The sequence below is a fragment of the Natator depressus genome, chromosome 6 (genome assembly GCF_965152275.1).
Source record: "Natator depressus isolate rNatDep1 chromosome 6, rNatDep2.hap1, whole genome shotgun sequence".
Taxonomy (NCBI): Eukaryota; Metazoa; Chordata; order Testudines; family Cheloniidae; genus Natator; species Natator depressus.
In genome coordinates, this window is record NC_134239.1 from 112,187,685 (window position 1) to 112,212,525 (window position 24,841).

Here is a 24,841-nt window from a genome sequence, read left to right on the forward strand (position 1 = left end):
ACTGAGTGTAATAAAATTATTACATAGAAATATCTTAAATAGCTTAAAAGCGACATTATTTTAGGAACAATGGTTTAAACACACTGATGCCATAAGCATTTCCCTAACAGCTTGAGACTTCTTCCAGTGTTGGTCAAATCATGCAGAGCTACTGACGTCTCAGTAGTGACATCTTTGAATGTGCCAGAAGGCAGCCAGTTATCCTTTGCATCATGTTGTTGTGACAGAATGCTACATGTGAGTTTTCCTGGGGAATATATTTAGAATCCTGTCCAAAAAGTCTTTTAGAAAAGGACAACGTTAATATTCTTTAAGGACTCTTGTTTTGATACTAACTTCTGTCTTGTCCATATTTTGTTGATGCCAGCTGAACGAGTACATAGCAATTATCTGGACCTATTTATCTCATGTATTATATAGAGTCTAGGCTTCTCTGCATCCTTTCCACATTATGGGAAGGATTGTTTGTGGAGAGTTCCTATTGACAGTCGAAACTATTTTAGAAGTGCCTAACAAAAACTCTCAGTGCTGCTTCTTGTATAATTGTCTTGTTTAGCTCTGAATTCTGATATGTTCGATGTTACCAGTATAATAATAGATATATTACAAATGCATAGAAAGACATTTATAATCTCTTCTATAATAAAACATCTATAATATCAGAGTTTATAATCTAATCTGTGTTCTGTGAAAACATTCATAGTCATTATTCCTCAGAAAAGCAACAAAACTGGGAAAGTTATTCTTTGCCTGTTCATATAAGTGAATTTTATGACTTAGAGCAGTGGTCCCCAACCTTTCTTGTGGGAATAGCATATTGCTATTCCCAGAAGACTGTGGCGGGCGCCAGACACCCCACTGCAGAAATGCCGCTGCCAAAAAGCGGCAGCAGGAGGAAGCATCGCTGCCGAAATGTCGCTGAGAAACAGCAACGCTTTGGGTGCAGTGCGTTGGGAACCCCTGACTTAGAGTGAAATCCTGACCCTTCTGAAGTCAATGGGAGCTCTACCCTTGACTTCAGTAAGGCTGGGTTTTCACCCATAATATCTAATTGCACTTCCTTAAAAGTATTTACCTACAGAGCAGGTGTTCTTGGGTTTTTTCCACCTGTTCTGAAGCTAGCATTTACTCTGTCTTTTACTCTACATGTGCCTTGGTGACGTGTGCATCAAAAGATTTTATGTTCTTCCATATTTCCCCATAGTAACTGTACCCATAAATGGATTTGGAAATTCTCTTAGCTAGGTGTTCCGGCCATGAGACTGTAGAATTTACTTAAGAGAAGTTAATGATCAGATGTTAGATGAAGAAGACAGTGTTTAATATCAGAGTTTCATATCCAAATATGACTTTAGCTTGTAGTTCAAGGAAAAGGATTTCATTGAGAGGATGGGTGGATGAAAGGAAACAAATGATGCAAAAGTGTAATTGAGGGTCTTTCCATTTATCCAGCTGTTGGGAAGAGTTGGATAAATTGGTAGTTGCTCTGAAAACCTAGATATGATTCCTAGGAGCTGGGATGGAAGTAGTAATAGTTGTGAGGACTGTGCAGGATCTTTGGTTCTCTGGGGTAAAGAGGAAAGGAAAAAAGGTTTATGCAGAGAGTAGTTTCAATAGCATGTAAGATTGGAGAGTAGTGTGTGAGCATGATACTAGTGCATAGAAACAATGAGGTAAGCAAATGCTTTCTAGAATAACTACCAAAGAACCCCAACATATATGGAGAAAAGATCCCTTCAGTTTGTTAGAAGAATTACCTAATACATTTCTGAGTATTAATAAGCAAATACATGACCTAAACGTTGATTTTGTACTTCTGGTGGAATTCTGTGCCAAAAAATTAAAAATTCTCCTCACAATATTTGAAAATTCTGCATATTTTATTTGTCAAAATAACACAATGTAATCATTCCAGTTTCAGTTATTTTGGTAATTTATTTCAAAATATCTGTCAGCAAGTATGTCATAACAATACACACCAAAAAAAAATTCTGGTAATTTTTTTTTTTAAACAAAGGGATTCCTTACTAGGCATATTAATGCAGAACTTTGAGTAATTCATTTAATTTTAAATACAGAACTGTATTTCCTGTCAGAAGTAGTGCAAAGGCTTGGGGTAGTCGGGGGTAATGGAGGAGCTGAGGGAGAGGGAAGGAGTGAACCTGGAGGGTGTTGGGCGTGGGTGGGAGAACATTGGTTTTTTTGGGGGGTGGGTGGGATTGTTTAGGAGTTGGGAAGCCTCCCCAATGCAGACCCTGGCTGACCCCAACCCCTCCTATTCAGTCAGGCACATCTGCCCCGTCTCCACCCTCCCCATCCCCATGGGTCTCTGCAGCCTCCCTCCCCCATACACAGGCTGAACGTTGTCACCCCATTAGTTTCTGAGCCCATGCCCCAGTCTGTTGCCCCCCACTAGCCATTCTGAGCTCCAGTCTGTGACCCACCAGCCACCCTGTGTCCTTCGCTCTGTCCAAACCTGGCTTCACAGGCAGGGTGCTGTGATGAACTTCTGCTCCTGGGAGAATTCTGCAGCACTGGGCAGAGAATCCCCCCCCCCCCCCAGCCCCCTGAAAATACGTTCTGCCCCAGAACTTCAGTGCTGCTTGGGCAAAATGTATTTTATGCTTGAAAATACAGAATTAGGCGGGACAGAAGAATTCCGCACATCCGCAGATGTGAAGAATTCCCCCCAGGAGTAATATAGGGTCCTTTGAAGAGTGTGCTTTTCAGATACAGTGAATGTATTCACTAGCTCACGTTTCTGTTGTTGTAACTACAGGAACTTGACTTTGATCCTTTTCTTTCCAGCTACTCCAACACCAGTTCCATGTGAATCCCATGATGTGACTTGTATACCAGTAACTAATTATAAATACCCTGATTTGCCCATAACCAGATGTAAGGAAGAGGTAAACTATAGTTATTGAATTAATTGAACTTCTGCTGTTAATGGACTAAAACTGCAAATCTACACTGATGGTATATTTCAGAAGGAAAATTTTGCTATTAAATTCATCCCAGATTAAATGTATGATTTCATTGAAAGGCTCTGTTTGTTGTACAAGGCCAATTTTTACTGTACTTTTTCACAATTGAAACATTTCAGTTACTGTTTCTAACTAGACATTATTCGCATGTATATATGTGCACATCACGGTTTGTTACCTTAAATGAGTTTTTAGAAAAATCTTGGAAGTAAATAAGGAAACTGTTAAATACTATTTGAAATTCTATACTGAAATATTTTATGGTCTTATGAGCATTCTTTAAAAAATTTAATTTCAGGTAGTTTCTTTGATAGAAAGCAGTTCAGTTGTAATTGTACATGGAGCAACTGGTAGTGGTAAAAGTACGCAACTTCCACAGTATATTTTGGATTACTACACTCAGCGCTCTACTTACTGCAACATTGTTGTTACCCAGCCTCGAAAAATTGGTGCCAGCAGCATTGCAAGATGGATTAGCAGGGAGCGATCATGGGCATTAGGTGGATTTGTAGGCTATCAGGTATGCTAATGTTTCAAACTGTATAAAGTGCATGATTTGGAAATTGGGGGAGGGAGGGATTCTTTTTCTGACTTCCTTTAGCATGTTGGTTATGCCAGAAGTAACCCAGGAGCAGTGTAAATGGCTTTTAAAGCAGAACTATGGCAGAACTGGAGGCTCTTAGCTAGAGTTGGTTATTAAAATCAAAACAATTTTCACTTTTTTTAAAGTTGCACAATTTAAATTATCAACTAGCAAATGCAAAAGTTAGACTCCAACAGACATTTTAAATTGTCCGCATTGTGTAGTTATTACATTTTATGGCATAGATTTTGCAACATAAATAGTTTGATAACTATTTTTCAGGTACTCCCTAGCTGTGATTTCTTGTAATATCCAAATCTGAGGAGTTTATGCTATCACCTGTCACAATTTTTTGGGGCCATGGCAAGAAACTGTGGCTTGTGGATATGGATGGGGGAGGGAGGGTGCCACCTGGTATGTGATGGGGTAGTGCTTCTTCCCTTCCCCGTGCACTTGCTGCTCTAGTGAAGAGCTGGCAAAGCCCTGCAAACAGCAGGGCTGTGGGACCAAGATAGCGGCACCTCACCACCTTGAAGTGGTGTTTCTCTGGAGCAGAGCATGGCTCAGGAAGGAGTAAGAAGTGTGAGAGAGGCAGGAGGATGAAGCAAAGGGTTTTTTTCCCCTCCTCCTTTCCTTTCCCATTGCTTGTTCTTTCTGTGTCTCAGCAGCTGTTCTGTTTCTTGGTTTCGCTCAGTACCTCAAGAAAATATGGAAACCATGTGGCCTTCCTCTAAGTATTTCTTCATTTAATCCTATTTTTCTTGTGAAATAACGTTTTCTTTCCTCTTTGTAAAATAAAGGTTCTGTCCTTGCTGCCTCCTCTTTATCTACAACTCGCTCTGCAATCCCTTTTCCTATTAATCCTCTGACCACAGTCTCGTAATCCTCTTTAAAAGGGAATATTTTAGATCAGAGGCTCTGGCCTGAAGAAGTTGGGTGCCACAGTGAAGAGCACTACTAAAAACCTGAAAGTAGATGCTGAGCACGTTGTTGATGCTTAACAAATAACAAACTAGCTTTTGTCTCCTAACCCCATCCTCCATTTTTTCTGCTTCAGCACCCTGGTCTTAGACTCACTCGGTTCTTTTGGAAACTCACCTCCTATTGCAAAGTCTTGGCTTTCATGGCTCTTTTTCTTCCGTACTTATGAATCTTTCACTGGGTGTGTCCTTTTCCTGTTGTTCTGTAACTTTATTCATGGGGACTATATTTGGTCTTTCTGTTCCTTTGAACTCTTTAGGTAACGTCGTCCATCTGCTTGGCTTTACCTTGTTTGTGTTAATAACTTTAGACCTACCTTTTCCTGTCTGTCCAAACTTGCAACTGATTGTCTCAAACATTTCTTCGTGGATGTCTTGGTACCAACAACTTCTCAACCTGTCATAAGTTTAACTTCTTTTTCCTCCTAAATCGACCCTTCCCCATACTTTCTCAATTATTGGAGCAGCTCTGTCATCCATTCTGCTCCACTTGGTTACAAGCTGGGTGTCACTTTCAACTCCTTCCCCACTCAAATATTGTCACTAAATCCTATGATTTCTTACCCCCTACAATCTCCAAAATGTTCATTCTCACTTGTAGAAGTTTGATGTTCTAACAGCAGTTTCAGAGCAGAAAATTCTGGGCCTGTGAGGTTGGGCATGGAAAGGCAGAGCTGACAGGAAAGAGCAGAGCTTCATTAGATTTTGCTTTGTGAAAGTTTTCAAGCATGTACTGTGCTCATTTTCAGTCTACATTTCTCTCTCCCCACCAACCATGCAAAAGTGCTATAGTCCTCACTGAAGACTGTCCATGTAAAGTTTTGGATTTAAGCTGATTTTGCTGTAGTCTTTGTCAGAAAATGTGGTAGATTCTCCGGTCAGAAGGGACCACGGTGATCCTCTAGTCTGACCTCCTGTATACACAAGCTTTATGCCTTCCCCAGAATAATTCCTAGAGCATATCTTTTAGAAAAACATACATTAGGAGTCTTTACAGTGGAAAAGTTTGAGTTTTCACATAACTGCAAAAAAACTGAAGGAATTTTGCTCGATCTTGGAAAGAAATAAAGAGAAACACACCTTCAGGCAGGGAGCAAGTATGGGAAACTTCCACTCTGAAAGGTGGAAATTCTAAATATTTATGTAAAACTGATCTTATAATTGAAAACTGTTTTATAACTTTAAGAAAAGCGGACGCTGTTGCCTCCCAGTTATAATTTGGTAGAACTAAATACAGCATTCCAGTTTTTTTATTTTTAGATGGGATCCTTTACCTACTATGCTGATTGCAGAGTAGCAGCCGTGTTAGTCTGTATCTGCAAAAAGAAAAGGAGGACTTGTGGCACCTTAGAGACTAACAAATTTATTTGAGCATAAGAAGTGAGCTGTAGCTCACGAAAGCTTATGCTCAAATCAATTTTGTTAGTCTCTAAGGTGCCACAAGTCCTCCTTTTCTTTCTACTATGCTGAGACTCTGAACTAAAAATTATAGAATTGCTAGTTGGTTCACTATGGGAGGAAAAGGCTTAAAGGTATAAAATGGTTGCATGTGTCCTATTGTCTTCAGGGTATTTTTCATGTATATTTTTTACTAGGATTTGTGTGGGCTGAGCACAACCCAAAGAAATAGAAAATAAGAAGCATGATTTTGCACTGGAAAACTGTAGTTGAGGCCTGTTAGCACCCAAAATAGTTAAGGTTACAAAACTTTTTAAATGATTAAAAACCCTCCTTTTACCCTAAATGTCCAGAACTTTCATCTCTTTGGGATTACCCAACCCATGTTTGGTCTCTACCTGAATATGGTGTCCTCCTCACTCCCTGCCTGGTTCATTTTTTGTTTAGTTTTGCGCAGAACACCTTTGGCCATTTTGAACGAAGATGAGAGCAGCAAAATTTTTTTCTCCCACTTTAAAAATCTCCTAAAGAACAGTTTTTCGGGTTGGGGCTACAGCAAGAACAGCTGAAGTTTCAAACTACTCAAATGGCCTTGGTTACGTACATTTATGTTTGTGGTTCTGAGATTTGCCAAGGAGATGCTGTTCCATTCCAACTTCATTAATTGGTTGTGGGCTCTAAAGTTATGATGCATGGGAAAGACACGTCATTAATTGCTTTCCCAAGTTTAAATGGGCCCTCATAACTGATTTATACTGCATTTCAATCTGCGGTGCTTCAGATATACCTATTCATGGGAAGCATCTCATATCTGTGCTTTTTACTTAGAATTTTGAACTGTCCAATAGCATGTCATGTATGAAACATATCTGGAGTAATGAAATATTTTCCCCCATGTTTTAGGTTGGGCTAGAGAAAGTTGCAACAAAGGACACAAGATTAATTTACATGACAACTGGAGTGCTCCTTCAGAAAATAGTTGGTGCCAAAAGCCTTGCAGAGTTTACACACATCTTCATAGATGAAGTAAGTTGAAGATAAAATTAACCTCAATTTGAAGGAAAAGCTCATGCTGCTTTCATCATTATTACTCTGATTTAAATAATTAAATTAAGTTGTGAAGATCCCTTTGACACATTTATGAAGAACCTTATATGATTGTTCTGGGAGTATCATGGCTAAGTTCTAGAACTTCTGACTTGATTCAGGTCCAGAGTGATCCTCTGCATAAGGAAGTTAAAGGCTTGAGGAAATGTCTTGAACTGAAATGTTTCTGAGGTGGCGTCTAACTCTTCAGACATCAGTCCATTTGAAGAGAAGTGGGAAATCTACTAGGAGAATTTCTGCTGAGGGGCTCTTTGCTAGCCAGGCATCTGTTTGCCGATGTGGAGGGGATTACCTTGTGATTGTCGTTGCCTTAAACAAGGATCCGTGGTCTTCGAAGACCTCAGTACAGCACTAAAGGATGTATTGGAGAAAAAAATATGGCCCTTCTATGGCCAGGAGTACGAGCAAGAAAGAACCGTTAGACTTGCTTTGTAGTTCTCTGCATTTTATTAGATCTGGTAAAACAAGGTACCCTTTTTGTTCCTGGTTTATTCACTGATAAGAGTTTTCTCTATTGGTGTCCTGAAACAGTTTGAATAGATGCTTCCAGTCTACTCTCTCTCAAGAATGCCATTCATTATTTTGGGTACTTTTAGTAATGTCCCTTTTTATCCTCCTCTATTCTAAGGTAAACAGACCTGAACATTTTTATACAGCCAAATGCAAGTTCCTGTGTCTAGAAACAAATAATGTAGGTCACATTTACAAGGTACAGGACTGATACTTTTGTTTGCTTTGCAGTGACACTGAAAACGACTTAGGGTCATTGTACATAATAGATTGAACAGGAGCACTCGGAGTGCAATGTTGTAGCCAAGAGGGTGAATATGATTCTTGAGTGTATAGGCAGGGGAATGTCAAGTAGGAATAGGGAGATGGTTTTAACTTATGTATACAACATAAGCAAGACTATTACTAGAATAATATCCAATGTTGATGTCCATATTTTCAAAAACGATGTTGTAAAAATGGAAAGCATTCAGAAAGGAATGATTTGAGGTCTGGAAAAAATGCTATTATAGTTAGAGACTTAAGGTGCATCCAGGAAAAGGTGTGATGGGGCCCTCATGCCTGGAGTGCCTCTTAGTGGTCCAGTGCAGCTCTGCAATTACACATCAGCCTCAATTTCACTTAGTGAAAAGTCCAGTGAAGCTTATGTATGTTGAATAGTGCCCCTTCAGGGTTCTGGTTTTCTTAAACCAAAGGCAGAACATTATACAAATAGGCCTACATTCCAGCATCTTTAGCTGGAGGGAGAAGGGACTAACTTAACCTTAGTCCGTCTACTCCACCTATGTCCAAGTCCCTTACCAATAGTGCCTTCTTGACCTGGTACCCTTTTCAGGAGTCAGGGCGTGTTGTCGTTAGCTCAGGAAGGGTCTCTCCACTTGGGTCAAGGTCCCCACAGGAGTCAAACTATGACAACCCTTCCTCAGAACTGTATATAATTCCTCTCATCGGGGGCTTGTGCTGTTACCTGATGAAGTCCTTCCAGGTTTTGCTGAGATTTGGCATTCATAGTTCCTCCCTTTCTGAGCCTCTCCCACCTAGGAATATTCTTCTTTTGTTTCCTTTCCTAGTGAGCTTCCTCATCAGCTTCCCCAAGGAGCCCTCCACTTGGGGACTTTCTCTTCCTGCATTTTGGAGACAGGACTTCTCCCCAGGAGCCTCTGTTCTCTTGCCAGACCCCTTTGGGGGTGGGGGTAGCTTTGTTTTATCATGCATGGGTGCTCCCTGCCTCCCAGTTACTTACTCAGTGAGTTGCTCAGTGACTTAACTAGTCCCAGGTGAACCTGTGTTGCCTCATTCCCCCTTGTGGAGCCTGTCATTGGTAGGCAGAGCCCCTGACCCCTTCACAGGGCCACGTACATGACTAGATCACAGTGTGCAAGTACCTATGTGGGAAAGATTTCTGATAATAGATGGCTCTTTAATCTAGCAGAAAAAGGCATAATGAGATCCTGTGGTTGGAAGCTGAAGCTTGATAAACTGAGACAAGAAATAAGGTGCCTTTTTTTTTTAACAGAGTAATTAACTTTTGGAAAAGTTTGCTTAGGAATATGGTAAGTTTTTCATCAGTCAAAGTCTTTAAATCAAGACTGGATATCTTTGTAATATACATGCTATATTTCAAACTGAAGTTAATGAGCTTGATGCAGAAATATTTGGTTAGGTTCTATGTCCTCTGTTATGCGGGTGATCAGACTAATGTATAAACGGTCCCTTCTGACTTTAAAATTTATTAATCTCTTCAGTCTCTCTTCAGATGAGTCCTGTCTATGCCCCTCATCTTCTAGCTACTTATTTAAGTCTCCACTTTTAGTTCTTCTGCATCCTTTGAGGTAGGATGACCAGAACAGAACACAGGATTCTCGGTGAGGGTGTACAACTGATTATATAATGGCAATTTTAGTATCATTTTTCCATCCCATTCCTTATGCATCCTAATATTTTGCTTGTTTTGTCTTTGCTGCTGTACTTTGAGCAGAAAGGTCTTTATTGAACTGTCAGTAGTGATGCCCAGATCTCTTTCCTCAGTTAATACAGTTAATATAGAACTCATTAAAGTATAGTACTAGTTCAGTTTATTCCCACCAATATGCATTACTTTATATTTGTCAATGCTGAATGAATAATGACATTGAATATGTACTCTACCTCCAAGGGTAGTCTGATGCCAGCCCTCTTTGACTGTAATAATGCAGATATTACTGTTCGACCTAGTGGCTAATGCTGATTATTAGCTATCTACGTTTATGCCACAAAGTTAATTGTTTATAAAAATCTTTAACAGGAATTTTCAGATTGTCAAAACTGCTGTGCTGTGTTATAAAGCATGTTAACTTTGGTGATTTACAGGTGCTTAAAAAGACACACTTTCTGCCACGGAAATCTTAGTCTAAATTAGAAAAATGTAGAATGTGACATTAACCAGTAAAAGAGGTTAGGAAAAGGAGGAATGGGGGTTAAAACAAATATATCTGAGTCATATTATATATTATTTCTTTTTCTAGGTACACGAACGTACTGAAGAAATGGATTTTCTGCTATTGGTAGTCCGTAAACTATTGCGTACAAATTCACGATTTGTGAAGGCAAGTTTGAATTGCTTTCCACTCTTCTTTTATAGAATAACATTCTCAAGATCAGCTTTACTCGTTTGCATTCTGCACTGAGTATAGTTTTTGAAGAGCTGGTATGAAAATAGTGACTCACTTTGTTAAAATATTATAGAGTACCTCAGTCCTAGTAAATAAGTAGGCTAATGGGCATTCTTCTTTGACCAGTATAATGTATTCTGAGATTTTTTTCTTAATGTTAGGATGAATTAATTTCTAAAACGTGCTTAGGGCTAAAGAAATTATAAGATGAATATTTGACTGGAATGAAATATTGGATGTTGAGGGCAGTGCTTCCGCTTGGATAAATGTGATATTTTTTAGACACACATGCATTTGTTATGCATATTTTCTTTAACGGAGCAAAATTCTTGAGGAAAATAGCAGAACTACAAATACTATATTACCGTATATGTACAAATCTGCTAATACAACATTATGGTTGAAATTTTCTGTGCACATATTAAGAAATAAATTTTAGTTTTCTCCTTTGTGCAAATGCAGTGTGTAAAGTCTTAGTGTGGAAATGTTCAACCAGATCTCTGCTGTTTAAGTCTTACTTAAATTGCACGGTGGGCTGAGGTAATGACACAGATCATAGGGTAGTTTTGCCAGCCTAAAATATGTAAGTGCAGCTCACTGTTGGTTCTAGAAAATTTGGGTCCATGGTTGATGTATCAATGCTCCTAATGATTTTACAACTCTGGCTCTATAGCTCCTGTGGTATGGTATGCCACTTAAGTAGTGTGGAGCTGCAGAGGCACTATAGTCGGAGAGCATTTGTTACTAGTAAGTAACAATCATATCTGTGTATGGTCTGGTCTTTATAAACGAAGAGATTTAATATCTAGAAGGGAAATAAAGATTAATTCTGAGTTATTGTACTGGGAGGAGCTACAAACACCTAGTAGAACAGAGAAATATTGCGAAGGGGCCCTGGGAGATTAGAATTATAGGCTGAAAGTAACAATGAGACTCAGTTTGGAAAAATGCTAATTAAGACAGTTGGGAAAAATAATATAGGACAAGTTCAGCGAGAATAGATGTCTCAAAAGTTCAAATGGTGAAGTAGGAGTAATACAGGATGGCAAATCAGATGAGTTTGAAATGAGAGTTGGAAACAAAATCAGCTCAGTTTTGAGCTGCAGAGGCATCATGTCACAAAGCAGGAGATATAGTTACTCTGTATAGCTTTGGGAGACAGAAATTGCAATACTGCACTCACCATCAGCGTTATGCTAAAAGAAGGATATTGTCAAATTGAAAGGAGGTTGGGGAATTGCAGCAAACATGGTGTGTGTGTGTGTGAGAGAGAGAGAGAGAGAATATAGCTTGACTAAGCAACTAGTGGGGATGTGGGGAAACTAGTCTCTGGCAGTGGTATCCAGCCTTTGATCCAGGGTCATTTATGCCCTTCAGGGCAACTGTTAAAAAGTTTGTTTGATCATGAAATAAAAATATACTCCTTGAGATGCACTCTGTGGGTTTTAAACAGAAGTGTATAAATCAGCCTTGAGGCTAGAGAGCACCAGCTCCTCAACTGGCTGCCACTGCATTGCAACCCCAGAAAAATTTGTGATATGAGCTGGCAGCTCGCTGAGCAGCTGCCGTACCATTCCTGCTTCAGAAGCTCCCAGGCTGGCCGCCTACTGCATCACAGTGGGAGGGGAATAGTTCTGTTACTCTGTTTCTGTTCTGGGCTACAGGAGCCCTCATAGTGAACTTGACTGATCCTGGCCAAGTGTAGGGGAGTATCTAGCAAAAGATGACTTCCATCCACTATAGTTGCTCAGGGCATCCCAGGAGAGGGAGGAAAAAGAAGCTGAGAACTAACAGCCATCTGCAGTTCCCTGATTCTCTGAGCTCACAGGTTGTTCCAACCTGGGCTAGCAAACTCATGCCATCTGTATGCCAGCTAAGGATAGCTACAGGAATGTGCATTCCAGTCACTCGTTTGGCTTACCCTCAATAAGCTTTGTCCGTCACGGGGAGGAATGTATCTCAGCTGATTATGCTGGCTGTATGCCTGTTGATGACTTCCATGCCAGGGAAATTGCCAGCAGGTGACTTGTGGGTGACTTCTCCTTCTTTTGTGCTGCTAAGCAGAACAGGATAGAACATCTGACCCTAAGTATTGATTCCATGGCCCCTTGTCGTCTTGAAATACGTTCAAGCCTTAGTGTATGTCTTCACTAGCAATGTTAAAGCGCTGCTGCGGCAGCACTTTAACATGGCTGTGTAGTTGCAGCGCAAGCACTGGGAGAAAGCTCTCCCAGCACCATAAGAACAAACCAAAAAAAACTCCATCCCCACGAGGGGAGTAGCTCCCAGCTAGTACCTTGTCTACCCTGCCACTTTACAGCACTGAAACTTGCACTGCTCAGGGGGGTGTTTTTTCACACCCCTGAGCAAGAAAGTTCCAGCACTTAAAGTGGCAGTGTAGACAAGGTTAGGCAGAAATGGTCCACAAATATTCTGAAGGGTGCAAAAACCAAGAGGAGAGGAATTTAGTGTGATACCAGTAAGGAGTAGAAATTGAGAGGAAACTTAGGCCTTCACTTAAAAAGTTGATCAAGCTGTGGTGCTCAGGGGTGTGAAAAATCTACACCTCTGTGTGACATATTATGCCAGCCTAATCCCCGCCACTGTTGTTCAGGAAGGCAAAGTTTCTACAGGGACAGAAAACCCCGTGCCATCCCTGTTGTTTGCGCTTATGCTGTGGAGTTACAGTGTCATAGCTATGCCAGTGTAGCACCCATAGTGTAGACTTGGCCTTAAAATGATCTAGATATTTTAAAAAATATGCAAGGCAGATGTTAAACTAGGGTATAATTTTCCAAAGAGAGTGATAAGTCCCATCACTTGAGATACTTAAAACTAGATATTGGTAAATGAATCATAGGGAGTAATCTTGCCCTTCTGGGGCGGAAGTCTAGGTGACCTGTGTCCCTTCCATTTAAATTTCCCTTTGAATTCACAAAATATCTGCTATAAGCTTTTCTTCTGTTAAGAATTGTGTAGGAATCATAAGCTAAAGAAGAGTTAAATATTCAGTTAGGTTTTCATTCATAGCAACAACTTTGTTTACTCTTTTGAATCTTAGTGTGACGTGATGTGGATTACTGCTAATATTTAACTAAATTATACAAATTCCTTTTAACAGGTAATCTTGATGTCTGCTACAATCAACTGTAAAGAATTTGCTGACTACTTTGTGGTTCCAATTCGTAACAAACTGAATCCAGCCTACGTGTTCGAGGTGGAAGGCAAGCCCTATGCCATTGAAGAATACTATCTTAATGATTTGAGGCACATTAGTCACATCAGGGTACAGTGAACAATATTCTGTTTCCTTTGGTGTAACAAGATAGCATTTGGGATGGGCTCTTCAAAAATAGGATGCCTTTATGTTCTAGATAAATTATTAAACTGGTTCTGAAAGTCTAGATACTAATTACAGTATTGCGGTGTTACAGGAATCTATACATTCTACCCAGCAACAGACTTTGCCAGTGAATTAATGCCTCCACCATTCAGGAAGCAGAATGAGAAGACCTGTGAATTAGCATGTAACCCCCTCTCCACTCGCTTTTTGTTCTTTGCTTCCTGCATTCTGGGAGCATGCAATAGTGGGTACCTCAGTCCTTATGCTCCTCTAAATCTGCCACCTTCTTCCCCTTACAGCACAAAAAAGGTGAAGGTTTTTGTTCAGCAGCACACTTTTTCTCTAGAGGGTCTCCCTCAGTCTTATGTTATGTTCTGCCTCTGTAGTTACTATGGGTCTGAGCTTCACCACCACCCCTCCAGTCTGGTTTGCATCATAATGAAGGCACCTTTCATTTTTAGGAACATGCACCCACATTTCTCATAGCCTCAGCATCGTTGTGCTGGAGTCTTAGATGATTCTTTTGAACTTGCAGTCCCAGTAAACGCTGCTATTCCACGCATCCTAATCTGGTGTGACAACCAGACTGGGTAATTTGCATTCCCCAGTCTCCTGCCTCCCTCATCACTCCCACCTGCATCTATTTATCTTAGTTCATACTGCACCCATCAACTTAGTACCCAAACTCCTTCCACCTAAAATCAATAGCAATCGTGCAATTCCTAGTAGGGTTTCTGTAGTTTGTGTCTCCTATTTTGGGGGGTAAAAACTCTGGGCTTTTTTGGTTGATTGATTTGTTTGTTAAAGGGTTTTTTTGGTGGGGTGGGAGAGAAAACATTTAGGTAGTTAGGGGTGTCAATTTGAGAGGGAACGTCTCTATTCCTTCCTTCCCCAGTGTGATTTCTTTAGGCAAGGAAAACTCTACAGGACTTTGGAGACTTTGGGCCTTCACTTCCATGTTTTCTAGTAAATGTGTCAGCATTTGAGATCTACAAAAGCTGACTGATTCATCTCCAGCAAGAAGGCCCAACCAACCAACTAGCCAGCTTCTGGAAGCAAGTTGATCCCAGATTTTTGAAAGAAGCTTTCAGAAACAATTTCGGCTTGTTTGGTGGGTGGCCCCATCACTCCTGGTTCTGTGACCTCTGGAGCATCACCTTATACTGTGCTTTACTGCTGTCACAAAGTCTGGTTGTTTTCTGTAACCCAGAATTCTTGGGCTTGACTGCCTGATGTTCTGCAGAGATGGAATTTTAACTTAAGTTTCTTAGGAAGTTGCTAGGTGCCCAACCTGGAGTCAAACATACAATCAGTTTCAACTGAATACTCATTGATTAAGGCAACTTCACCTTCTGGGTGCTGTAGAGAAGGAGATGAACAGTCATTCTCTCCTCCAGAATCACCTCAAGCTTGAAGTTGGGACTCAAGGTGAACTCCCTGCAATGTATAAGAACATAAGAATTGCTGTATTTGGTCAGACCTGAGATTCATCTGGTCCAGTATCTTCTCTGACAGTGGCCAGTACCAGATGCTTTAGAGGAAAATGTAAGAACCCCACTGTAGGCAGATTTTTGGTAATTCCCCCACCTCCCCCACTTCTGTCCATATTAGTGTCTCATCCTAACCTCTGTTAGGTAGAGATGGGTTTAAACCTTGAAGATTGAGGTTTAATATCCCTTACAAAATATTTGTTGTTACTAAGTGTGATAACTCTGGGTTTTCTTGATATCCATATAAATTTCCAATCCTCCTTTGAATGTTGCTAAATTGTTGGCCTCAGTGACTTCCTGTGGCAATGAGTTGCAGAATCCAATGGCACATTGCGTGAAAAATTATTTCCTTTTATCAGTCTTATGCTCTCCAACTTTTAGATTTGATGGAATGTCCCTTTGTTCTTGTGATGGTTCTCAGGGTATGCAGGGCTGTGGGTCACTTTGTTACCACCCTGACTTCAGCATGAGGAAGTCTTGTGTGCCCTTAATTGGGTGTCAACTCCGTGACATCACCAGCCTGTTAGCCACTCAAGCACTCTCTTCTGAGGTATGCCAGCCTTACTTTGCTTTGCAGATTAACAGTAGGTGCACCCTAGTCTCCAAGTATCTCTGAAGCATTCAGCCCCTTATCCACTGAACACAATCAGTGTCCATACCAGATTGTATGACTGAACTCATGATCAGCACCTTGCTTAATGTCTCAGCATTTAGATTATCATCAGAGATTCAAGGTTCAAGTGATTAGTGAGTAAAAATATTGGAAACCAATGGTTACATATAAAATAAAGTCATAACAGTCATGCTTTCTAGAGACCAAACTTAAATAAGTTTCTCACCCCCTAAGTCCTCTGGAGTGTTTCAGCCAAGGTTGGCTGAGATCCCATTTTCATGAATGTGAGCACTCTGCTCATTTATTTCTAAGTGCGGGATAAGAGGGTGTCTTCTTTGCCTTCTACTTATATGTCCAAAGCTCACTGTTTCTGCTTAGAAATTATAACTACCCATGGCTTGTTTTTCCTGTGTGCTGCTTCCCTGTTGACTTAACATCTTTTTGATGTCTTTGTGTGTAAATGAGCATCCATTGTGTTAGCTTCTGACAGAAAACCTATTTTTCATCTCTGCTGATGACTCACGCCTTGATGCAAACTCTTAAGAACAAATTTTCAGTATAAGTCCATAAAGCCTCACATGCTATCCGTACATAACCTCTCACAATATCAATGGCCATTGTGACTCCAGCTTTCGTTTCAGACCTCACATGACATTCTTCGATGAACCAGAATATACCTATCAGAATGAGAGCATTTCAGAAACCCCCTTGCCAGTTGGTATTAAGGGGTTCTCAAATCATAGTTCTTGAGTTTGAGAGGGGGAGAGAGAGAGAACAGACGCTCTCAGTGTACCTTCTCTCCTTTTATCATGTTCCCTCTTATTAGTCTCCTTTGTAAGGTAAGAACTCTCTAGATTTTGAATCTCTGTGAGTTTTCCCTTGCCCTTGGTCATTCTCGTTGTTCTCTTCTGATCGCCCTTCCCCTACCCCCGCTGTAGTTCTGTAATATCCTTTTTGAGGAGAGCTGGCTAGTACTGCACACAGTATTTCAAATGTGGCTGAACTATTGATTTATATAAAAGGCATAATTTATCCATATTGTTCAGTATTCTGTTCCTTAGCATCTTGTGTACCTGTGGCAGGGTGGATTAATTTTAAATCAGTGATTTAAATCACCAAGTGGAAATGTCATTGATTTTAATCAACTTTTCCATTTGTATTTCAGTTATTCTCTAAAGAAAGGTATATTCTCATTGGTTAATAACCATTAAAGCATGTTGATTTACAACTAAAAAGAGTTTTTACATTAGATTGGTGCATCTTTGTGCTGCCTAAGTGGGTTCACTATAACTATATACATTTATTTAAGCAATTATATAGCATAACTTTCAGATTCTTATTAATTGTAGATTTTTAGTATGTTTAGAAAATGGGGAATGATATTGCTTATTAGATAATTAGCTCATGACTTGTCAAGCTGCATTAGGATGGTAACTAAAATTTAATTAAAAACACAAAACATATAGCATTTTATTTTTATTAAACAAAACAAACCCTTAATACAGTACATTGGCTGTAAAGACTGTTGCAAAGAAATCCCGTAGCTTTTCAACAATGACCTTATTTTCCTTCATCTCTCCATTTTTAAACTCTGGTTATCTAACAGACCTATTGATCCTTTCACTGACTTTCTGCTTCTGATGTACTCTTCTATTTTTACATCGTTAGCTGTTTGCTGTTAAATTTTGAGTCTTTTAATTTCCTTATTGCCTGCTGTACCCCAACTCAGGGAAGAGACATTGGTTGCCATTCGGGTGAAGAGACTAATTTACTCCCTTCTGAAAAGAAAAGGACACAGACCTTTGACTTTTCAATTGAGTGTTGTTAGTTTTGAAAGTGCCTATAGATCTCCCTCTCAAATCCATCGAAGTATTCCTGAAATTGTTTTCTATCACAGTGACATACTTAGTTGCCATCAACTGCTCTTCCAAGATACAGAGAATTGAGTTTCTTGGGTTCTCTTCCCCTGCATCTCTGGTGCATTCAGCCTTTTTTTTTTTTTTTTTTTTTTTGCCTTCCTTACTGTCCTGTGCTTCATCTTTCTGTAGCTTTTGTTTGGTTGAAGTTTCAGAAATGGTAAATTAGTTCATTTTGAGAGCGGTACTGAAAGCACAGCCAACAATAAAATCACTATTATGTCATGAGAATGTTGTGTGTTCAAAATGATGGAACCTCATCCTTGCATCGTAAGCATTGCTTCCCTTTCGGCTTAAAGGATTAAGAGGTGCCTTTTTGTTTGTGAAGTGACTTGGTGATCATCACGTGTTTATATCTGCCACTAGCAGCTGGTCATGTCTCTGGCTAGTTGGTTCTGCAAGCTCCACTATAGGTAAATCCTTCTGTAGTAATTCTGCATTCTCTATGTCCTGCCTGTAATGGTTGTTGCTGAATGGGATGGGAAAAGGAAGGAAGATTACTTACTGATCTTGTTTGTTGTAATAGTTCCTTCTTTCATCTTTCTTGTCTCCCTTCGGAGATTGTTGCTTGAAATATTTTCTTCTAAGTTTTTATCTATTTTCCTGCTTTGGAAGCTGAGAAAATGGGTGGACTAGGGTTTATGTACCACCTATGATGGATTTTTTTGCTTCCTGCTTTCTAATTGGTAGAGTCGTCATGCTGTCTCCAAAGCATTTTGCTGGGCAGGATGTGAGAAGAGAAGACTAATGAAAACAAGTACCTGAGAGTAATCGCATCATTTGAAAGACAGATCGTTTTTTACAGTGTGCTCGGAATAAAGATGACTTAATTGTCATACTCACCTTCATCTGGGTTTGAATGAGCATAGTTGCAATGAGACACTATTTGAAACTAATCCGTATTAGATGTGCAAGAGTAACTTTTCCTTCTATGTATTGCTGCCACAGTGAACAAAACAATATATTATAGTAAAAGCAATTATGGCAAGTTAACTAGAAGCTCAATGCTATATTATGTCATGGCTTCCGTATCTTGTAAGAGGATATGAGACATCCACATTTACAGATAATTCCTTACTTTGGATCAGATTGTGGCCCATCCTGCATGCACTTACCATGGATAGCAGCAAAGAAGGGAGAGCAAGCCTCATGGACCCCTGTGTCACCAACTCCAGGCATGCAGGGAAGAGGCGGGTGGTGGGCAAGAGTCTTGGCTTCCACTCCTGACATGCTGGCCCACACAGTGATGGTGGTTCACAAGGCTGGTGGAGAGTACTTTCCACCCAGAGCAGGGAGAGACTGGAAGTCTGCTGCTGAGGCTGCATAGCACTTTATTCACAGCATTTGTGACAAAACCACAACTGATCCATTTCAGAATTTTCTGTGTACTGAACACATTTGTAATTTGATCTAGAGCAGTTCTTGCTTTCAGTGGGGTTTTAGAAGGAAGACTGATCTGAGGTCATTTTAGACATGTAACTATATGGAGTACCTATATGAAATGAACCTACTCACATAAAACAGCAAATTTGCTGAGAAAGGATTTAGGCAGTATAACCTTTAATTTAGACTGAGTCCCCTTGTTGTTTAGCTGTCTCATTAAATATTCATGAAGAGTATGTGTTTAGGCATTAGCATGAATGGCCCCCAAAAATGTGCGGTAATATACTAGAGTATAAAGGTTTCAGAGTAGCAGCCTTGTTAGTCTGTATCCGCAAAAAGAAAAGGAGGACTTGTGGCACCTTAGAGACTAACAAATTTATTTGAGCATAAGAAGTGAGCTGTAGCTCATGAAACCTTTCGTGAGCTACAGCTCATTTCATCGGATGCATGCAGTGGAAAATACAGTAGGGAGATTTTATATACACAGAGAACATGAAACAATGGGTGTTACCATACACACTGTAACAAGCGTGATCAAGTAAGGTGAGCTATTACCAGCAGGAGAGCGGGGGGTGGGGATGGGTGGAAACCTTTTGTAGTGATAATCAAGGTGGGCCATTTCCAGCAGTTGACAAGAATGTGTGAGGAACAGTGAGGTGGGGGGGAAATAAACATGGGGAAATAGTTTTACTTTGTGTAATGACACATCCACTCCCAGTCTTTATTCAAGCCTAAGTTAATTGTATCCAGTGTGCAAATTAATTCCAATTCAGCAATTTCTGGTTGGAGTTTGTTTTTGAAGTTTTTTTGTTAAAGAATTGACACTTTTAGGTCTGTAATCGAGTGACCAAAGAGAGTGAAGTATTTTCCAACTGGTTTTTGAATGTTATAATGCTTGACCTCTGATTTGTGTCCATTTATTTTTTTATGTAGAGACTGTCCAGTTTGGCCAATGTACATGGCAGAGGGGCATTGCTGGCACACAATGGCATACATTACATTGGTAGATGTGCAGGTGAATGAGCCTCTGATAGTGTGGCTGATGTGATTAGGCCCCATGATGGTGTCCCCTGAATAGATATGTGGACACAGTTGGCAACGGGCTTTGTTGCAAGGATAGGTTCCTGGGTTAGTGGTTCTGTTGTGTGGTTGCTGGTGAGTATTTGCTTCAGGTTGGGGGGCTGTCTGTAAGCAAGGACTGGCCTGTCTCCCAAGATCTGTGAGGGTGATGGGTCATCCTTTAGGATAGGTTGTAGATCCTTGATGATGCATTGGAGAAGTTTTAGTTGGGGGCTGAAGGTGATGGCTATTGGCGTTCTGTTGTTTTGTTTGTTGGGCCTGTCCTGTAGTAGGTAACTTCTGGGTACTCTTCTGGCTCTGTCAATCTGTTTCTTCACTTCAGCAGGTGGGTATTGTAGTTGTAAGAACACTTGATAGAGATCTTGTAGGTGTTTGTCTCTGTCTGAGGGGTTGGAGCAAATGCGGTTGTATCGAAGAGCTTGGCTGTAGACAATGGATCGTGTGGTGTGATCTGGATGAAAGCTGGAGGCATGTAGGTAAGCATAGTGGTCAGTAGGTTTCTGGTATAGGGTGGTGTTTGTGACCATTGCTTAGCACTGTAGTGTCCAGGAAGTGGATCTCTTGTGTGGACTGGCCCAGGCTGAGGTTGATGGTGGGATGGAAATTCATGGTGGAATTCCTCAAGAGTTTCTTTTCCATGAGTCCAGATGATGAAGATGTCATCAATGTAGCGCAAGTAGAGTAGGGGCATTAGGGGACGAGAGCTGAGTTCTAAGTCAGCCATAAAAATGTTGGCATACTGTGGAGCCATGCGGGTACCCATAGCAGTGCTGCTGAGTTGAAGGTATACATTGTCTCCAAATGTGAAATAGTTATGGGTGAGGACAAAGTCACAAAGTTCAGCCACCAGGTTTGCTGTGACATTATTGGGGATACTATTCCTGATGGCTTGTAGTCCATCTTTATGTGGAATGTTGGTGTAGAGGGCTTCTACAGCTATAGTGGCTAGGATGGTGTTTTCAGGAAGATCACCGATGGACATTGATAGTACATGAGTGAATTATATACAGATAACTGAACCTCCTTTCTAAAATGTGGGCTCAGATACTAGAACAGCCATAAATGTATCTGTTCAGGAAATAGAGGCTTTTTATTTCAAATTTGTAACTCCTTAAAGAGGTATTGAAGCCACGAAGATTCAACTGGCAGCTTAATAAAAAGTAACATTCATTTGACACCCCCCTACTCTCCCCCCAGCAATATTAATTTATGGCAAGATCTGTTGATTTGTAACAGATTTTTATTCTGGGGAAGGTGGTTTTTTGCTGCTTTATGGTCTTGCACAGATCCCATAATGTAACTTGGGAAATGACAGGTTAATTACTCGTACAGATCTTATCCAAGCAGATCTGTGGTGTGTGTGTTTTTTTTTTGTTTGTTCGTTTTGTTTTTTTTTAAAGAAGGGATTGTAGTGCAAGAGGAAAAATCTGAATAGAATTTACCAAAATTTTTGCCTCCTGATTATTTAAAGGAGTTTCAATAGTTCTCAAGTGATGCAAATTGGGTTGTGTCAAGCCAAGGGTGAGGGCTTTATTATGTTGTTGTGACATCAGAGTTTAAGGCCAGATTATTTAGTCTGACCTCATGTACATCAGAGGCCACCAATACCACCCAGCACCCAAATGCTAAACCAACAACTGAAATTAGACCAAAGCATTACAGCCCTCAGGAGATTAAAGTATAATGTACTACATGCAGAGAATAGAAGGGAAGGTAGTACACCAGTGCCTCAGGCTCCTGCATTAATAAGAAATTGATTGAGATGTACCCAGATGAGCTAAGCAAGTGACTGTGCTTTATTCAGCAGAAGGTGGAGAAACCCCAAGGTCATTGCTAATCTGACCTGGGGGAGATATGCCTTTCTGACCCCACCATGGTCAGACCCTGAGCATCTGAGCAAGAAGCAGGCAGCCAGCCAGCCAAACACCTGAGAGAGAGAATGCTCTGTACCACCTCAGAATCCTGGCCCACCACATTCAGTGTCCCCCTTATAGCTGTGGACATCTCTGATGCTTCAGAGGAAGGAGATAAATAAACCCCAACCCAGAATGCATTGGGGAAGGGGGGAATTCCTTTCCTGACCCCTGCAGGTAACTTGGTGAAACTCTGAAGCATGAGCTTTTAGGAACATAAGACATGAACTGGAAGAGACCCCCAGGTGCTGAGCCCTGCCCCCACTACCAGAAGCAACCTCATTATACAGTCCCACTCATTCTCAAGCTCCGTTAAAAAGGGATTAAGTTGTTTGTCCCCACAATGCCTATTGGGAGTCTGTTTCAGAACTTCGCTACTCTGATGGTTAGAAACCTTATTCTAATTTCCAGCCTAAATTTACTCATGACCAGTTTATACCCATTTGTTCATGTGCCAGCATTGTCCTTGAGCTTAAATTACTCTTCACCCATGCCCGGTATTTACCCCTGATGTATTTAGAGAGAGCAATCCTATCGCTTCTTAGCCTTTGTTTTGCTAGGCTAAACAAGCCAAGATTTTAGTCTCCTCTCATGAGATAGGCTCTCTATTCCTCTGGTCATCCTAGTAGATCTTCTGTGTCCTAGTTCCAGTTTGATTTCATCTTTTTTGAACATGGGTGACCACAGTTATACACAGTATTCCGGATGAGGTCTAACCAGTGCCTTGTACCATGGAATTAATACTCTATCTCTACTGGAAATGTCTTGTTTAATACATCTTAGAATTGCATTTGCCTTTTTTGCAGCCACCTCACATTGGTGGCTCATAGTCATCTTGTGATCAACCAGCAAATCAGGTCTTTCTTCCTCTGTCACTTTAAACTGATGAACCCTCCAGCTTATAGCAGAAAGGGTGTTGATATGGGAGAAGGATAATTAACCATAAAAATTTATTAAACATTTCTGATAAGCAGAATCAAGTGCCACAAACCTTAGTAGTCACTTGTCCTTCCATATCCATCTGCAGCCCAGTGTGTGTTTTTTCTAACCTGTTGCATCATTCATAATTAGATTTTAAGTTCCTACAGGCATGGTACATCTCATTTGCTTTGGAATGGTGTTAGCACACATCATCGCCATCATCACAAATACCGAAGGGATGTAGTCGCCTTGCAGATCAAGTGCCAGCCAGATCAATCTGTATCAAGGTCCTTAAGGTGGTCTGGCTGGTGGTTCCGTTTATGTCCATCTTTGGCAATCTTACTACGCCACTGAAGTTTTTGGTGGCAATGCGATCACCAGCCATGTAGTGGCATTCCTTGAGAAACACTTTATATTGTATTCACCTTCCTATTAATGTCCATTCCCACAAAGCCTATGAAACTGAACCAGTTCTGATGGAGGCAGTTGCTGGGTTCAGCTGTGAACATTCTCCATTACTGATCTTGTCCTGCTACTTAATATAGAGCAATTGAGTCGAAAACATCCACTTGGTGTTATTCTGCTTTCCTCATCATCTGTTTCACTAGTATACCAAATTGGTATAATTCTTATTTTGTAGATCCACAGGTTCATAGCAAGCTAGATGTCATTACACCTCCATGGAGGCCACTGAAGGGCCTGAAACATGGCAGCATCCACTGCTGTACAAGTGCCCACACCTTTTGAGCATCCTTAAGCCTTGCCTATGGCACCTAAAAGGTATTTGGCAGTTGTCCCTTGCTCAATATCCTGTTCAAAGAAGTTAATACCGAGCTGGTTGCAATCTGAAGTTGAAGGTTGCTTGATGGTAATGGCTAGGGACTTAGTTTTATCTTGATTACTAAACAGACCATTGCACTGTGCTTCTTGCTTGTCCAGATAAGTCATCAGTATCAGTGATTCACCAAACCGAGCCAACAAGACAATGTTATTGGCATATGCAAGATCTTAAAGCAGAGTGTGGTCAGCTCAGCGCCACCAACAACTGCATCCTCAAACTTACCCATCAGCGACAGTGCTGATATTGAACAACTATGGTGACAGAACACAGCCTTCTTGAGCTCATTTGGAAATAAGAAACCATGCTATGGATCAGCTATTGAATTGAACACAGTTGTTTGTTCCACTATAGACCTCTTCTGTCAATGATACTGTCTTCTCAGGGACACTGCGTTGCCTCATCAGACCCTGGAACTTGGTCAGTGCACTGAATCAAAGGCCTGATAGAACTCTCTAAAAGTGCTTTGCAAGGTTTATTTAATTAATCCATCTTCTCAAAAAGCTGTCTTAAGGTAAAGATCTGTGAAATCAGATCTAAAGCTGCAATGAATATCCCAGTCTTTGCCATGAAGTCCATCATTGATTTGAGACATTAACACAAAAGCCAAGAGCTTCTCTGGGACTGACAAAAGCTTAGTACCTCTATAGTTGCTACATTTGGGCTTATCACCCTTTTCAAACAGAGGCAGAATAACAAATTCCTTCCAGTCGTTGGGGATTATATTTGTGGCCCAGATGGCTTGGAAGAGTCGATGTAGCAATGGTAGAACAATACTGTCAACTTTGTTAATCAGCTTAGGGGTAAAGTTACAAACCCCTGGTGCCTTCCCAGACTTAAGCTTATGGAGTGCGATCCACTTGGTTGAAGGAAGGTATCTGCTGGAACTTCCTGCCCCATTTCAAATGGAAGAGGGACTGCAAGTAACAGACAATTGAGGAGTGTTTTTTGAAATGATCCTCCCATCTGTGCAACTGATCTTGTAGACTCTGGCTGATGCTGCCATCCCAATTCTTTACTGGACAGGCTGGTGCTGTCTCTGCTCGCAAACACGTCAGCATTGAATAAGGGCTGCAGAGATTGTGCCTGGTGGCAGCATATTCTAAACTGGCTTCCTGAGTCGACCCC

At 40.7% G+C, this 24,841-nt stretch overlaps 1 protein-coding gene across 1 annotated transcript in view; it reads left to right on the forward strand.

Moving 5' to 3' along the window:
- TDRD9 (tudor domain containing 9) overlaps nucleotides 1–24,841 on the forward strand; it is a 136,420-nt gene that overhangs the window by 25,516 nt on the left and 86,063 nt on the right. Inside the window, exons 3-7 of the mRNA XM_074956329.1 lie at nucleotides 2,819–2,909; nucleotides 3,286–3,507; nucleotides 6,852–6,974; nucleotides 10,070–10,150; nucleotides 13,338–13,502. Coding sequence (XP_074812430.1) covers nucleotides 2,819–2,909; nucleotides 3,286–3,507; nucleotides 6,852–6,974; nucleotides 10,070–10,150; nucleotides 13,338–13,502 — 682 coding nt within the window. The remainder of the gene's footprint in view (nucleotides 1–2,818; nucleotides 2,910–3,285; nucleotides 3,508–6,851; nucleotides 6,975–10,069; nucleotides 10,151–13,337; nucleotides 13,503–24,841) is intronic.